We start from the raw sequence: 16,479 nt of genomic DNA, 5'->3' as shown, positions 1-16,479 counted from the left end.
TGTATTGGTGTCAGCTCTAATTGAGGCCAGGCAGGAGGAGAGCATGACAGATTGGTGCATTAGACTGAGGACGTTTGGAGGGGACTGAGTGTGTTTCTCTTTTTTAATGCATGAGTGTTAGACCGCAAGAGAAGTGGGGAACATCCTCTACCATCTGCTCCAGCTTCCTGTTTCCCATAGGGGAATGCAGGGATGTGAAAGAGAGAGAGAGAGAGAGAGTTGAAAATGTAGATGACAAAGGAGTGGTATGACTTGGATGAGGATGAAGCAGGATGGCAGAATGTGAGGAGTTCACTATCGAGGTTATTATACACAGCTCAAAGGCAGATATTTAAATGAAGGAGATGAATTTATTTTTCTGGGAAATGCCAGAATGCTTTCCTGAATAAAACTACCTTGAATTTATACTTCTTTAAAATGACAGTTTATGACAAAATACAGTAGAATTCTATGTTTTAAGGACCACATACAGTACTACACATACACATATTAGTATAATAGGACTGTTTAGTTTCCAGGAAACTGTTATTATTATTATTATTATTATTATTATTATTATTACAAGAAAGAAAGGCAGAAAATACAGAAGTAAGAAAGAAGGAAAATAAGGTAGTTAGCCAAAAGCATTATAGAATAAAGAGGTGAGAAAAAAATAAAAAATAAAAAACTGTTACTATTATGATGATTATTATTATTATTATTAGTGGTGCTTGGCCCCCCAAAAATTGCATAGACGTAACATTGAGACCAATTTTGACGAATTCTAAGAGAAAGAGTTTTGTAGCAATTTAAGAGACTTTGCAAGATCATACCCCATAAGAGGGTATAGGCTTTACCCCTGGGGCACAAAAGGTGCCCAAATTTGCCCCACTGACATATAATGGTGAAGGTACTCCCCACTGAAACAGGAAGTTCTCACAGTTGCATTTCCTGCTATGGTATAACTTCCATAGAAACTTTGAAACTAAACCTAACTGTGGATCCCGTTGTCATAGAGACATGGGAGTGAGTAAAAAAAGAAGGGAAGTTTTGCTATGGCAAGCACCACTCACATTTTTTTTTTTTTTTTTTTACAGAAAATGTACCTCTCTACTTATTATTATTATTATTATTATTATTATTATTATTATTACTACAATTCTACAAAAATATCAATGTTACCAATGGAAGGAAACATCTCACATTTTCCCAGAAGCTGAAGTGTACACAATTTACCGATCTAATCTAACTGTATCTTATTTAGAATAATTTAACATAAGAAATATATATTTTTTTCACTGAATTAAAAATATTGTGCAACACAATCATTTAAATCATATAAATACTACTACTACTACTAATAATAATAATAAGGAGTAGTAGTAGTGGGGGTGGTGATAGTGGTGGTTTAATTTTTTTTTATCAATATTATATAATAGGCACAAATAACTTTATGTAATTATCTACAATAAGTTTAATTATATACATTTATGAATATTAAAATCCACTGATAATCAACAGAATATAGAGAAGTGTTCACTTCATCTTTAATGTTGTAAAAGTTTTAAAGTTTTGCTTCAATTTTATGTCTTTTAACTTAAACTACATAATGGATCATAATTATTTATTTATTTATTTATTTATTTTTTATCAGATTGACTGAATTATGTAGATTCTTTATTCTTTATAGGAAGTGATTAAAGGCAATTGAAACCTTCACTTTCATCAGAAAGTGCTTGCAAACTCCTGAATTAGCATTCTCTGGTTATGCATTTTTTCCCCCCAAGAACAAATCCTAAATGACTGCTGCCTCCGAGCCTCATCACACTTGAGCTAATGTGTTTGAAAGATTTAATGATGAGGAGCGTATTGCAGTAATTGCTGAATTAAAGTCACCTCATCTGATGAGCAATGTAATACCACGGGAGATTAAATATTAATTTGTTTAAGTTATAAAATCTCCATCCTGTTTGAAGTAAGGTCCATTTCGATCTAGCAGTTCATCTGGATTACTTTAGAAGTTTGTTTATAAAGTCTTGCACACTCTTAGGTACAGTTTATCTTGTTTGGATTAAGATGAGATGACATTAGCTGTTCAAGTCATTATTATGTGTCATTATTATTACCTTTTTATTCATCTTAATAGGATATTTATATACAGACTTACATACTTGCGATAAAAATTTTTTCAAGTGGAGCCATAAAAGCAATTGACATTTACAGACTTTAAGAACAGTACAGTGATGAGACTCTAAGCTGCAGTTAAACATGTGAATGGTGCAAACGTTTTAAGTGAGGCGGTCCGTCCATGAATGACGATCCCGGCTGAGGTGGCTCGGAGCCCACTGCAGTCGTTCCTGTGAACATTCTGCGGGTGAAATGCCTGATCCTTGAAAATTGAAGGATACCTTGTCACCAACTTGCAGAACAGATGTATTTGTCTGCGGGAACTGCACACACAATCATTCACCAACACCGCATGGAAATTACAGGACCTCGGTTGAGAGCCAGCGTTTCAGATGTGAAGCAGGCTGTCCGATTATGGCTTCAGCATGCTGAAAAAACTTTCTACCTTGATGGTGTCCAACCTCTAGTGAACCTCTGAGAAAAGTGCATTAGTGTAGCAGAGGATTATATAGAGGAATAAAGAAGGTTTTTAATCTCATAGCTGTGTTCTGTTATTTTGCACTTTATAGGTGCAAAATAACATTATAGGTGCTTTATTGTAAGCTATAAATGGCAGTACTTTAAAAAATCTTAACTTTTTGGATATTTTAAGAACATTACTGTACATTCACTTTTTGTTTTGGTAACATTTTAAATGATGATCCAGGTTTTTATATGTTTTAGTGTCTTTCTCTTTTCAGTACAACAATACAATATAATACAAACTTATCTTTAATGTGTTGTTGTTTTTTTCCATTTTACATTATATAAATCAGTCGTACACAAATTTCCTCGAATAGAGCTTCCTAAATGATGATTAAGTAATCAACTCTTTTGTTATTAAGATCAAACCACAATCGATAATAAACTGTATAACTGTATGTTTGAAATATTTAATGACGACAAGCTCAATCATGATGTTATTTATCTGTCAGTTGTTCACCAACTACAAAGCCACGGTCCCTCTGGAATATAAAGTAGTCCATCTCTAATTAGAAAGCTGTTTAAATCAATACTCTAATTAAATGTAAATTAAATACTATCCTATAATTAATTCAGGGATGTGCCACACATATGGGCTGACAAGCAGCTGAACATATTTGACAGTCACAATTTGGTTCTTTATGCATGCAAAGAACAACAGTTTTATTTATTTATTATAGCAAGTTGCATTTTTTTTTTTTGTGGAGCCAGAGCTTATTGTGGACACAAACCAAGGGCCAACCTCTGGTTCTGAAACATTGGCCCAATGCCGAAGTGCCAAGCGTGCAGTTCCTAGGCGATTTTAGACCCTTGGATTTCTAGCACCATAAAGATAACGAAAAACATAATGCATCATTATTATTATTTTTTTTATAGTGACAGGTAACTAAATTAGCACAATTAACTCCATAATAGTCAGTTTCTTATTCTGATTTATTCGGATATATTAACATTAGGCTTATGGACAGTCAACTGAAATGATTGTATTTTTTTCTGTAGATAGCTATACAAAAGTTTTTATACAAACCTATACAAAAGAAAAAGAGAGAGAGAAAGAGCGCAAAATAACCACAGCAGAAAGTGAGAAGGTGCCTAATGCCCTGCATATTCTCACTCGTTCACTCATCGTCTATACCACTGTATCATTTATACACGTTCCCGGGGGCTGGAGTCTATCCCAGACTAAAACCTACCAACCCTCCTGCATTACGCGAGCAGATCGTCTTCTTTTGCAAGAGTCTGCAGCGATGACCTTTGTTTCGGGAATCTGGGTTGAGAATTTGAGTGATAGCAAGGCGGTGCATGCGTACACACACACACACACACACACACACACACACACACACTCTGAACACTTAAATTACGCACTCTATGGTAAATTATCACGATAATAGTGTGTATGATAGTTTAAAAAGGCTAGTTTAGAAATAAACTCAGAATAATAAAGTAATATTAAGTAGAAAATAATAATTGCAAGGCATTAATAGCAAGACACTATACATGTTACATTATTATTAGGGACAGAGCCCTTCTAAACGTCTGATCTTAGAGTAGCATCTGACATGTAGTTCCTTCAAAAATAAGTCAATCCCCACATACCTCATGTTAAATTGTCCAAATTTACAAGATGAATTCATAGGCATGACAGCTATATGGGGTGAATTTATATGCAATTCATTAGTTAAAATTACATTAGGGCATAAAATTATCTTTATAAAATTAACTGTATAATTAGGAGCGTGGTCGATTTGGGCGACGTCTGCACTGCAGGTGTCAAACCGCCAGCCTTCTGCATTTCGTCACTTTAGCTTAGCAACCAACTGGAAACGTTGCAGCTTAACTGACTATGAAAAATGTAGTCAATATGAGTTGATATGGGACGATGTGTAGGGTATGAATGACCGAGTTCAGTCAAATGCAATGTAAAGGTTATGTTAGAGACCTTAGCATTTTTGCTTAGCTAGCTAGCTTGGGGTAACTGAGGTAAGTCGGCATGTTCTGACCAACTGCCAGACTCTGTTAGAAAGATGAAAGATTTTTGACGACCAGAGCTCTAACAGTTGAGCTTTTCAATAAACCTCACAAAATGTTTGTCCATACACCCTATGACCGAATCCGGCAGAATGCCCTAATCATACCTAGTATGAATAGTGACTTTAGAAGAGTCATAATTAAATATTAACCAGAACGCGCAGTCAAAACTCAGATGCTGGATTTAATTTTTATTTCATTTTATTATTTATTATTTATGTAATATTCTATTTTGTATTACCCTAAAAATTAGGATTTCATTTATTTCATTTTACATGTTAATCCACAAGAGAACATTAGGTGTTATTTTTTTTTCCTTTTATTTCCTGAATAAAAGGATCTGATTTCCTTGAGCAGTTAATACACCCTTGAAACCCCCTTTGATTTTATTATATATATAATAAGCAAAAATGCCAGAAATTCAGTTGCTAAGGCTGGCATTGATGACGTTTACTGTAAATTTCTTGAACAGTATGTTTTGACTGTATTAAAAATCTTTCTTAGAAGTTTATTGTGTAAGTGCATTACTGCGAATATAAAAAGTTGTGCTAATTCGGCCTCTACAGAATGTTAGATAGGAAGTCTGTGATTAGATTGTCGGACATAAAAGTCTATAAAAGTCTAAAGAGCGTAGGACTTTGTGGTGTGGGACTGAATCATTTAATTCCTTTGAGAATAAATTGCTTAGTGACCAGTCCCTTAGAATGGGCTATGGTTACTTCAGTTCAATCAACTCAATTTCACTTGTATGGCCCTTTTTTATTGAAATAATAAGCATTGTCCCAAGGCAGCTTTACAGGGTTACAATCCCTAATGAGCAAATCAGAGGTGAATGCGGATAGGAAAGATTCCCTAAGACAGGATTTAAAAAAGTATCCTCAAGGGATTAGACTCCTGATGGAACCAGTTCTCTTCTACGTGACATTAGATTTGATTAGAAGTCATTACGCTAAAATCCTTATGGATTTACTGGTCATGCACCTACTTTAGTCAATTTCCTTAACCTCCATTCAGGTTCAGATACTTCATAATTCAGATCACATTATGGGTTTTAAACTGTGTACAGGAGTCATGAAGTGAAAATAAAACAGTCTGTAAAATTTAAATCTTGTTTTTTTTTTTTTTCAGTTTCCTTATACAGTTAGAGCTCAGCTGTTAGATCTCTAATAGGAGCGTTAAGGTTATGAGTTGAAGTACTTTAAATGAAATCAAAATAGTGATTGGGTCAATTATTTAAGAGACTAGAGAACACTCCAGTAGTTTTACCTAATTAAAAACACATCGGATCCTCTACTCAGTGATCTCGGTCTGCGTAGTGCTCTGATAAAAACGGAAAATGAGCACATATTCATAATATTCCACGGCTCCTGGCTGTCATGGTGCATTATTTAGCGACACACTGGCAAAAGACCTCTGCACTCTTCCTGGGTCTCTGCACAAAAGGGGCAACACATGTCATCCTAATTTCCTTTCCTTTCCTCGCATGCAAAAACAATGGCCTGACAACAGCCTCCTGAGGAAGCCTAATTTGTTTTTCAGGCAATTAAAATGATCTTATTGTTAAACCCACTTCGGTTTGCACGAGTGTTTAGGTTGCTAATAATGAGAGGCTGAGAGCGTAGTGTGAGATGCCCACACACCAAACATATGCTGATCTCTACCAGAGAAATTTATGAGACAAAACAAAGTTTGCAGGTGCTGCCCGAGACAAAATAAACTCGTGTTTGCTTTTTTTTTTTTTTTTTTTTTTTAGGGCATAATCAGTATTCACATCTGCTCTTCAAAAATGAGTTTGTTTACAAATGTAGGAATTAGAGCTAAAAAAAAAAAAAAAGCAAAAAAAAAAAAGAATTTGAGTTTATACTCAAAGTTTATACACATTTCCAAATTAAAAATTTAAAACCTGGTGGGGTGTTTAAAAAAACAAAGGCTTAGTTATGTGGTTATGTACTGTACAGTAATTTAAAAACTGTAACCATATCTTTTAAAGGTCCCATAGTTTACTATTTCTTTAACAAGTTAACATAGGTCTAAAAGCACCCCAAAGTATGTTAATTTAGATTTAGATGAAATTTACCTAAAATTTGGCATTTTTCAAACCTCTAACTCCTCCTGTTCCACTCCTTTTTTTAACTAAAGCATCATTTCAGTTTTTATGTAAATGACCTACGTACTAAAAAATTGCCACCACACCAGAGAACAGCAGCGCTGAGCAACGAGCTGCGGGAGCTTTTATATGAGGTCACACATTAGGGGCGGTCACATTCCGCAGTCAGGTCACATTCCGATTGCCTTTTTTTTTTTTTTTATACATGCACAATAGGGACTCATTTAAATGACGGAAATACAGTAACTCCAAATAAATTTTTTCGGAATCTCTCCTTTTTTTTTTTTACCGTGGCTAATGTTTCCTTTTAGGAAAACGAATGGAAAGAATGAACTCAAAAAATGAAAATTTAAATCATGAAAAAATATAATTAAATGGTTTTTATTTGCAGATTTATTACTTTTTTGCAGATTTATTACTTTCTCTCTCTCTCTTTCTCACAATGCCGAGAGGGAAAGACATAAGCAAAGGTCTTAGAGAAGCAATCGTTGCTACATCTAAAACAGTGTTATACAACCATTTTCAAACGGTTTCTACAGTAAAAAAGATTATTCACCCGTGGAAAGCATTCAAGACAGTTGCCAATCATCCTAGAAGTAGACATCCAAGGACATTCACATGAAAGTCAGACACACAATTAAAAGAAGGCACAATTAGAATAAGAATAAACATATACAGTATGGTTTGTTTGGAAGGGTTGCCAGAAGAAAGGCTCTCCTGTCTTAAAAAGAAGGTGAAAGCATGACTGTGGTTCACAAAACTGCATGCAACCAAGACTTCTGGGACTATGCCCTATGGACAAATGAGACCAAAGTGGAGTTGTTTGGCCTTAATGCCCAGTGCCATATTTGGCAAAACCCAAACAGCATTTTAAAAGAAATACCTCATACCCACTGTCAAGTACGGTGGTGGAGGGGAGATGATTTGGGCTCGTTTTGCAGCCACAGGACCTGGGCACCTTCAAGTCATTAAGTCAACCATAAACTTTATAAATCAGAGTATTCTAGAGAAAAATGTGAAGCCATCTGTCTGAGAGGTAAAGCTACATGGAACAGGACAATGATCTAAAGCACACTGGTAAAATCTACATCAGAATAGCCTAGTCTAAGTCTGGGTGAATGCCCCAAAACCCCAATAAACTGAAGCGATGTTGTAAAGACGAATGGGCCAAAATTCCTCTACAATGATGTGAGAGACTGATAAAGTCATACAGAAAATTATTACTTTAAGCTATTACTGCTAAAGGTGGATCTACAAGCTATTTTAGTTTATTTTTTTCCCCCTTTTTGGCTTCAGTTTTGTTAAATAAATAATGGCAGTGGACCACAAAGAATCTCTCACAATAATCAGCCAAGAAATCGACATTAAGCACCTGCTTAACCTGGTTGTTTCCCAATTGGAGTTCTGACTTCTCATTTAAACACAAGATACAATTGTGGTTTTAATAAGAAAACTGAACATTAATGTTCATATAGGGGGCTAAAAAATGATAAATCTCATATAAAAGGCCTTTACTGTATATTCCAAGCATACAATAATTAGTGCTTTATCCAAGAGCTTCAATCAGCTAATATGTTCACAACAACTCCAAAGGCAGAAAACTGTTTGCTGTAGAATTACTGTAAATTATTTTGAAATCATATTTTGAGAGCACAGCTTGGAGGCAACAGTCTGGACTTGTGAGAATTGTAAACACAGCTTTAAATCTTTCTGCTCAACTTAGTAAGCTGTTGGTATTCTATTAGCTTTAATACTGTCATCTTTTTGTTTTTTACTCCTTTTAATGGATAATGTCACTTGCATCGGTGAGTCAATGCTAGGAGTCTTGTCTGCCATGCAGATGGTCATGGTTTGATTCCCATGCTTAGCGCCGTTTCCATGCTTTGGATCGTTCCTGGGTGATGCTGCAGGCATTCATAGCCTAGAGGGAGTCTAGAGAGCACACCTGGCTATGTTCTCTGTCACATTAATCATAGTGGAGCTAGCAAATCATGGATAAACCATGCAAGTGGAGGGGCGGAGAGTGCTTTCCTCCGAGCGTGTTATGCCATCCCTAACACTGTATTAGCGGTGGTATGATAAAATGTCATCAGCTGGCATGATGTGCGTTCACATACCATAAAATACAAAAATGTTTTGTTTAACAATAACAACAATCAACTTGCAAAGATTAATTGTGATAACTTTTTACTTTTAATTATCTTATTCACATGTACGTACTGTCTTGCCTTATCGACTGACATTGGACCATATTATCAATCGATGTATGTAATACCTTCAAGCATCCCCGGTTACTGCATATAGGATTATGTCATTGCTTAAAATTACCGTAATATTTGCCAGCTTGGCAATACATTCAATGTATTTTTGGTGTATATGTTGAATCTCCCTCCCTTTATTTTCACCATTTCTAGACCGTAAGTCGTTTCTTAAAGGGACTCACCACATTCGCTGATACGTCTAACCCTGTCTGATTCACTGGCAGAAATGGTAACCTTGTATAAATAAATACTTCTTTTCATCAGGCATTTCTTTCAGGCAGAAGTCATTAACACATCCTTGTTTAGATCGCTCTGTGTTACTTTAAATTGGATGTCAGGTGCGGCGTTGTGAAAAGTCTAACAGGGCAGCTTAATGAATCCGCTAGTTTTCAGCTAGATGTCAGAGGAAGGTGTGACAACACAATGTAGTCTACTTAAACATGCTGTTGAATTTCTTCGCTCCACTGGATTTCCCATTTCAAGGAAAATTGGTGACTTTAATGATAACAAACTCCTAAGTATATTGCGTTTGAAGTTTTAAAATGACTATTATAATTGGGTGGGAAATACTATTAAAAGTCATTGCTTTAAGTCTTTAACTCGTTCCCGGTCTAGGATACTCACACAAACGTCTTTTTCAGTAGTTTTGCCGTCTTGGTATCCAATCTATTTATCTCCATGGTTTATAGTCACAATTAAAATTTTTATTTATTTATATGTTTTACTTAGAGAGGATTCCAAGCATCAGTATGGTAAAGGTTTGACTGTGGGCCAAAAGTAAACATTATAAAAAATTGGAAACCTTACATAGGGATGATCATGGTGGTTTCAGTCCTTTGTAAGGAGTCTCCAGTGTTAGTGCTCTAAGGTAAAGCACTCATTTTGAAGGTCTTGCTATTTTTTTAATAAGTTTATACAGGTCTTGAATCTTCCCAAAGTGTTCATGTTAATGTTGAAGCTAAAATAATCTTCAGATAATGCATTACAATACTACAAACTCAATTTGTTTCATTCCTTTTCTGAACATGCTGTTTCAGTGTCTATGTCAATGAGCTACTGCTGAGTCATCCCTCGCCAGAGAACAGCAGAGCTAAGAAACATGCCGCTGGGGCTTATTTATATAACGCGGCGGGTCACGCGACATGCAAACCCGTGGGTAGCTACACCATGAATTTCCAGGCAGACAGACCCGCAGCTAACATCACACATGGTTGCTAGGCAACCCCACCGTGACGGTAATCAGAGCAGATGCGCGAAACCTGGGTGTGTGCCTACAGTATATAGATTCAGCATGCAGCAAAGCGGACATTTAGGTAGTTAAAAGGTATGGAGCGAGCCGCTCTGGTGTAGGGACAAAGTGTGAAAAGAAAAGAGAAACGCTGCATTAAAAATAAAATAAAAAAAGAAGCATGGAGAAGAAAAAAAGTTGTGTTAAAAAAAGAAAAAAAAGTTGTTTAAAAGAAAAAAAAAAGTGTTGAAAACAGTCTGCAGAATCACTCGTATGGTCTTCCATACACATAATATAATGAACTTGGTGGCCCTTTAATATCCCCACACTAGCACACACAACAATATGAGGTCACATTAGAAGACATAAAAAAAAAAAATGGTAACAGGATAGAAAAAGCAGAGAAATTGTTTTCTCACATTTCTGTTTGTACACATATACAGTACTGGAGACTCATCTGAACATCTACAGTAAAATGACAAGAAGTGAATTTTGTATTACTTTAAATTAGCAACCTGTGGATTTCTTCAGGATTAAGAGGATTGCACAGCAGTGTCGTATTAATCTTAATAGTTCCCCCTGGGGTATTGCAGTATGAGTGTGCATGTGAGTTTCTGGCTTTCGCTCTTACATACCATTCACCTGCAAGGTGTGTGTCTGGAAGAGCATCTCGTATCCGTCAGCATGGCAGGTGTAGTTGCCCATGTGAGTGGTGGTCACCTTGGTGATGTACAGACTTCCATCATCGCCGAAATCCTGTGAAATAAACAGACAGATTTAACTGAAATTTAAAAACATGATGCTAAAGACAAAAAGCCAAAAAAAAAAAAAAAAAAACACAAAAAAGTCTTTTGAGGAATTGAATGAATGTGGTGGCAGTACAGACTGGCACAACACTTGAATCACAATAAGGCAAATTAAATTAATTGGATAAATTACAAAAGGCACAGACACTAAGTAAATCAGCAAATAAAAGAGAATGTGTGCAAGTAGAGAGAGAAAGAGAGAGAGAGTGAGAGAGAGAGAGAGAGTGAGAGAGACATTCAGTCAATAAAAAATGGATTGCATTTGCATTACTTGGAGTCCCAAGTACATATTTAAGCAGAAATAAGCAAATGAAACTGAAATAACTATAAATAAATAAATACATAAATAAGAAGCAAACAATATTTTATTATTTTTTTTAATTAAAGAAATGTTATTTATTATGTCTCCTAATGAGATTATTGCATCAAATATAAAACTAATAACCCTATTTTTGGACATATTGTAAAAATTTAAACTTAAAACTTTTTTAATCCTAACATGAAGTCAGTCTATCTATCTATCTATCTATCTAGATCTAGAAATGAGAGCACTCAAGTCTTTTGCAGAGCTAATTCGATAGATAGATAGATAGATAGATAGATAGATAGATAGATAGATAGATAGATAGATAGATAGATAGATTGGATGGATGGATGGATGGATGGATGGATCAGTTAGATGTTCCAGCACAGGTTGTCTGAAAAGTCAGAAATCAAAAGAGAGGCTGACTAATATATGCTTTTTTAGTTAATATTTACAGTATGCTACATGTTAATTTTTACACTCTATGCATTTACCCAGTAGATTTATTTGTTTATTGGAATGAGGAGAAATTTGTTCAACATAATAAATAGTATCCCCATTGTTTTCTGACATTTTAGACATTTTGTATAAATGCATTAGAAAGTATGATCACAAATTCTGGCTGTATTATTATGGTATTAAATGTATAAAACAGATCAGGTTGTGCTGTTTGTGGAAAAGAATCAACTTCATGGTAGTGACGGAATCGCCCCAGTCCCTCGTTGATTATTTTTCTCTAACGGAATACCCTTCAGACTCAACATCCACAACGTGACTGTGACAGCAAACAGGATGAAACAGCGAATCAGACAAAATGATACGAAACACCCGGAGGCAAATTAATTTTCTTGTGCAATAACCTGAAAACTACGAGACGTGCTGTCGTTGAGATCACAGCTCCACACAGCCACTGACACCCATTCAGCCGTTTCTCTGAGAACTGATTTTTCCCTCTATTCTTACTCATTTTTACTGACGTTTATTTTCTTTCCTGTTCTGATTAATTGGTTAATTTAAAGCTCCCTATAACAGCGTAGAGCGTACCATCCCAGGCGAGTCAGGCCAGTCAAAAAAAATAATCCACATGTAAACAGGATTTATGTGCAGAATGTAACTTTTAAACAAAGCTAAAGAGTAAATAATGACCATTGTTCTGTAATGTGGAACCAAGTGCAGTAGAGCAATATATCATTAGGCCTGTTTTAAACTAATGACTAGGAAAGCAATATCATGATGGAAGACTTAGAAACACATTAAAATAAATGCCCCAAATAAAGTAGAGGGAATTTAAAGGAGCATGAAAAACTAATCATACTAGGTTGATGTTAACAGGAAGCAATGACCAAATATGGAAAAAGTTTCTTTGTTTATTTATTATTTTTTTTTATATATAATTTGAATGTTTCTTATGGTGTCCTCTGGGGACAAAAAATACAAGAGTCAAAGCACAAACTACCATATGAAATAACTCTGGAAATAGCTTGATTTGGCCCTCCATAGTTTCTGACTTCTGTGGCTTTCCATAGACAATGTGTGACACCTTAAGGGTCAAAGCTTAGAAATAGTGACTAGTGAACATTTATGAAATGCTCAAAGTGTTGGCTCAATAAAAAACACTGCTTGGTTAAAAACCATGATTTATTATTATTATTATTATTATTATTATTATTATAACTGCTTACTTAATCTGAAGATAAAACTAAATAAAAAAAAACCCTATGTCTGACAAAAAAACTAACTACCCAATTAAAATAAATAACCCCCCCAAAAAAACAAATGACAAGTTTTTGTCATTGTTAATGAATAATATTAATATAAATTATATTAATTAATTTAGACTCGAAAAAAAAAAAACTTAAAATATTTCTTTCTTTCTTTTTTTCTTTTCTTCTTATTTAACTGATTTAGATATTCTGGAACAATCTGCAGACTCAAAAAGCACTAACATCTTCTGCATACACTAAAAAGATATTTGAGTAAGTTGTAATATTGAATTTTTTTTTTCATTATACAATAAAGATATATTTGCTTTCCTTCTTTAAATCCATAAGATTTTCATTTAGACCTGTATATATTAAATATAGTGCGTTTAAATTTTTTTGCCTCCCTTACTACGAGCTTTGTAAGAAATGATGGTGTCCTTATTTCACCTTTTTTAAATGTAATTTTTTTTAAAACATCATGTTCTCTTTTTCTTTCTGTCTGTCCGAGAGCTGTAGAGAAAAAGTTACAGAGGCAGTGAATATAACTAGAGAAAAGTTAAGCTGAAGGTATATTAATAGGCAATAATCTCTCTGAAGACCCAAATTTGCCCCTGGCTGCCCTCCTCTCTCCTCACTTCTAAACTGAGTTGAAAAAAGCAATACGCTGCTCAGATAAAACTCTATTAACTCCCATATAGCAGAAGCGTATAGGAGAAAATAAAGCCTCTGACACAGCCATCGACTCTGAACCCCAATCACCCAGACCTCAGTTAAATCCCAAAATCTTAATGTAATGTCAGATCAGCTTCAGGGCTTGGAGATTGTAGTGGACTGAAGGCATGCAGACCTCGAGACAGAGTGAGGAAACCTACCTGTGGAGGGATCTAGTGGGAAGAAAAGCAGTAGAGAAAAGAGATTAGGGATTAGATTCACTTTAGTGTTGGAGAGCTCAGAGTGCACAGAGTTCTTACTTATACTACACTGGTGTGTTTAATAAACTAGCAACTCAAAAATGTTCAAAAATCCACACATTACATTTTATACCACAGTGCTTTTAAATTCTTCATTCTGATTGTTTTATATCACCGCAATTTAACTAATACATTATCAAATGCATATACTGTACATTACTGCGCCTGCAATTTAATTACACAGGTGTGTTTTAAAAACGTACAACACCGTCAGTTGACTTTTAGATTTTAAATGTTACAGTGAAATCATAAAAAAATGGATAAAAATAATCAAAAGATGGATAATCTTTGTTATATATGAATATTTTTTAAACAATTATGAAAGGAGTCTCCAGTTACAGCACGTTACATTTTCCGCCATTAGAAATTTACAAATGTCGTTTTTTAGGCTTCCTTGAAAATATTACAGGTTTTTTTTTCTGTTAATTTCAAGACAAAAAAATATGAGAGAAGGGCTGTTAATAAATTGTAGGTGATAACAGGACTGAACTTGAGATTAAATATGATTATAAAAAGTTAAAAAGTATTATGTCTTTTAATATTAAAAGCATAATACTTTAAATAATTGGTCAATTCTGTGATAAGTTTTGAGAGGTGTTGGCAATCTGTTTTTTATAAATGTTTCCTAATTATCTTTGGTAATGATTAATAACCATTGGTTATAGCATCAGTATCTGATAAGAACAAATCCAGATTTTTAGCGTATACACTTTATCTATTATAAACGCCATACGGCTTAGCGTAACCGTATATACTGTATACAATGCTGTGCAAAAGTCTTGAGCTACACCTGATTTCTTTATATTTTGCTTCCATAGAGACGGCCTTTTTTGTATTTTTAATGTAGACTTGAGGAATAGTTCTCCAGGCTTCCCAAATGACTTTTTGTTTTTTTTTAAGACACACAGTGACCTATATGAATGAACCTATGAATTATTTAATAATAATAATAATAATAATAATAATAATAATACAATTTAACTTAGGGCATGAACCAGTGAGAAACATATGCAGATGCTGACAGATGATCAGGCTGTATGGTTGGAACAAACAAACGGGGGAAATGAGGTCACTGCTGAGGCTGTAACATAAACAACCAATTTGTAAATTATGTCTTTTGGCACTTTGCAGGTTTTACAATAAAATATTTGTTCCTGTTTTTTTTATTGAATCTACATCATTTCATTTAAATATATTTCATATGAAGAAATGATGCGTGGCCTCAGACTTTGCATAGTACTGTATATGTATAAACTACAGAAATTGAAGAATCATAGCATATAAAATTTTCAGATTCGACTTTAATCACTAAAAATTTCCAGAAATCTTATTTAAACATTTTGCCGCATCATGAATTGCCATCACCACAGTTAAAACAGAAAGATGTGTACTCGATTATGTATGCTGTTTCGATATTCCAGCTCTTGTGTAAAAATTGTCCAGAGGAAGCAACCCAAAGAGATTCACAAGTTCACACTTTTCCCCTGACAGTTGCGGCTGCACCCACTGATGCAACACACGGCAAGATTTCATTTTCACATTTAATGTGCCTAAGCGGCTTTCGCTTCAAATCCTGCTCAGGTTGATGTGGAAATCCACTCATTTATTGAACTGTTGAAGCCACTGGAGGCTTGCAAACGCTTTCTTGCCTTTCGTTACTGAGCACTGGATCAATAATTAAAGGCAGAAACACAAGAATCAGTACAGGAAGTGAGAGACTAATAGCTTATATTAATCGGAATAAACCAGTCAATACAGTGGGGTAGGATGAGAGCCATAAAATGGCATTCTCAAGTTGCATAATTATTGCAAAAACAATAATCATTTTTGGGTAATTCATAGCAATATGACAAATAGGTTTTCTTTGTTAGATATTAAATGTATCAAGACCAATTCAGCAGGAATAATAAGTCATATATCTGAATCAGGTTACAGATTCTCCCTACCCTGGGGATTGTCATTCACACACACTACAGGCCATTTGGGAACGCCAATTAGACTAATCTGCATGTCTTTAGACCGCAGTGGAAACCCACCAAGCACGGGGAAAACTTTCAAACTCTTTGCACACAGACCCCGAGGTGTGAATCGAACCCCGATCCTGGAGGTGGAAGGAGACAGTGCTAACCACTAAGCCACCGTGCCGCTCAGATATCACAAACTGATCTCCAAACTGTTTTCTATTAAGACATTAATTAATCTATAATAAATTGCCACTGATAAATGCAAATACCAAAGTATGATGGTGTTCATGACAAATTGGGAATTTTGGTTTTGCAGAATAACAGAACACATTTATGAAAGTGAAAAAAATACTTTTATGTCTCTATTTAATCCCCTGCTACACTAATGCACTTATCCCAGCATTTTACAAGTGCTTAGATACCATGGAGGTAAAAGGTTTTCTCAGTATGCTGGAGCCATGATCACCCTGGTGCCT

At 34.9% G+C, this 16,479-nt stretch overlaps 1 protein-coding gene across 2 annotated transcripts in view; it reads right to left on the bottom strand.

Moving 5' to 3' along the window:
- Positions 1-16,479, bottom strand: part of fstl5 (follistatin-like 5) — a 168,756-nt gene that overhangs the window by 38,009 nt on the left and 114,268 nt on the right. For both annotated transcript variants that reach the window (XM_053506475.1, XM_053506476.1), the window contains exon 8: positions 10,891-11,011. In XM_053506475.1, the coding sequence (XP_053362450.1) occupies positions 10,891-11,011 (121 nt within the window). The remainder of the gene's footprint in view (positions 1-10,890; positions 11,012-16,479) is intronic.

The sequence above is a fragment of the Clarias gariepinus genome, chromosome 10 (genome assembly GCF_024256425.1).
Source record: "Clarias gariepinus isolate MV-2021 ecotype Netherlands chromosome 10, CGAR_prim_01v2, whole genome shotgun sequence".
Lineage (NCBI taxonomy): Eukaryota > Metazoa > Chordata > Actinopteri > Siluriformes > Clariidae > Clarias > Clarias gariepinus.
Note: the sequence above shows the minus strand (reverse complement) of the source record. Positions and strands in the feature narration are given on the sequence as shown.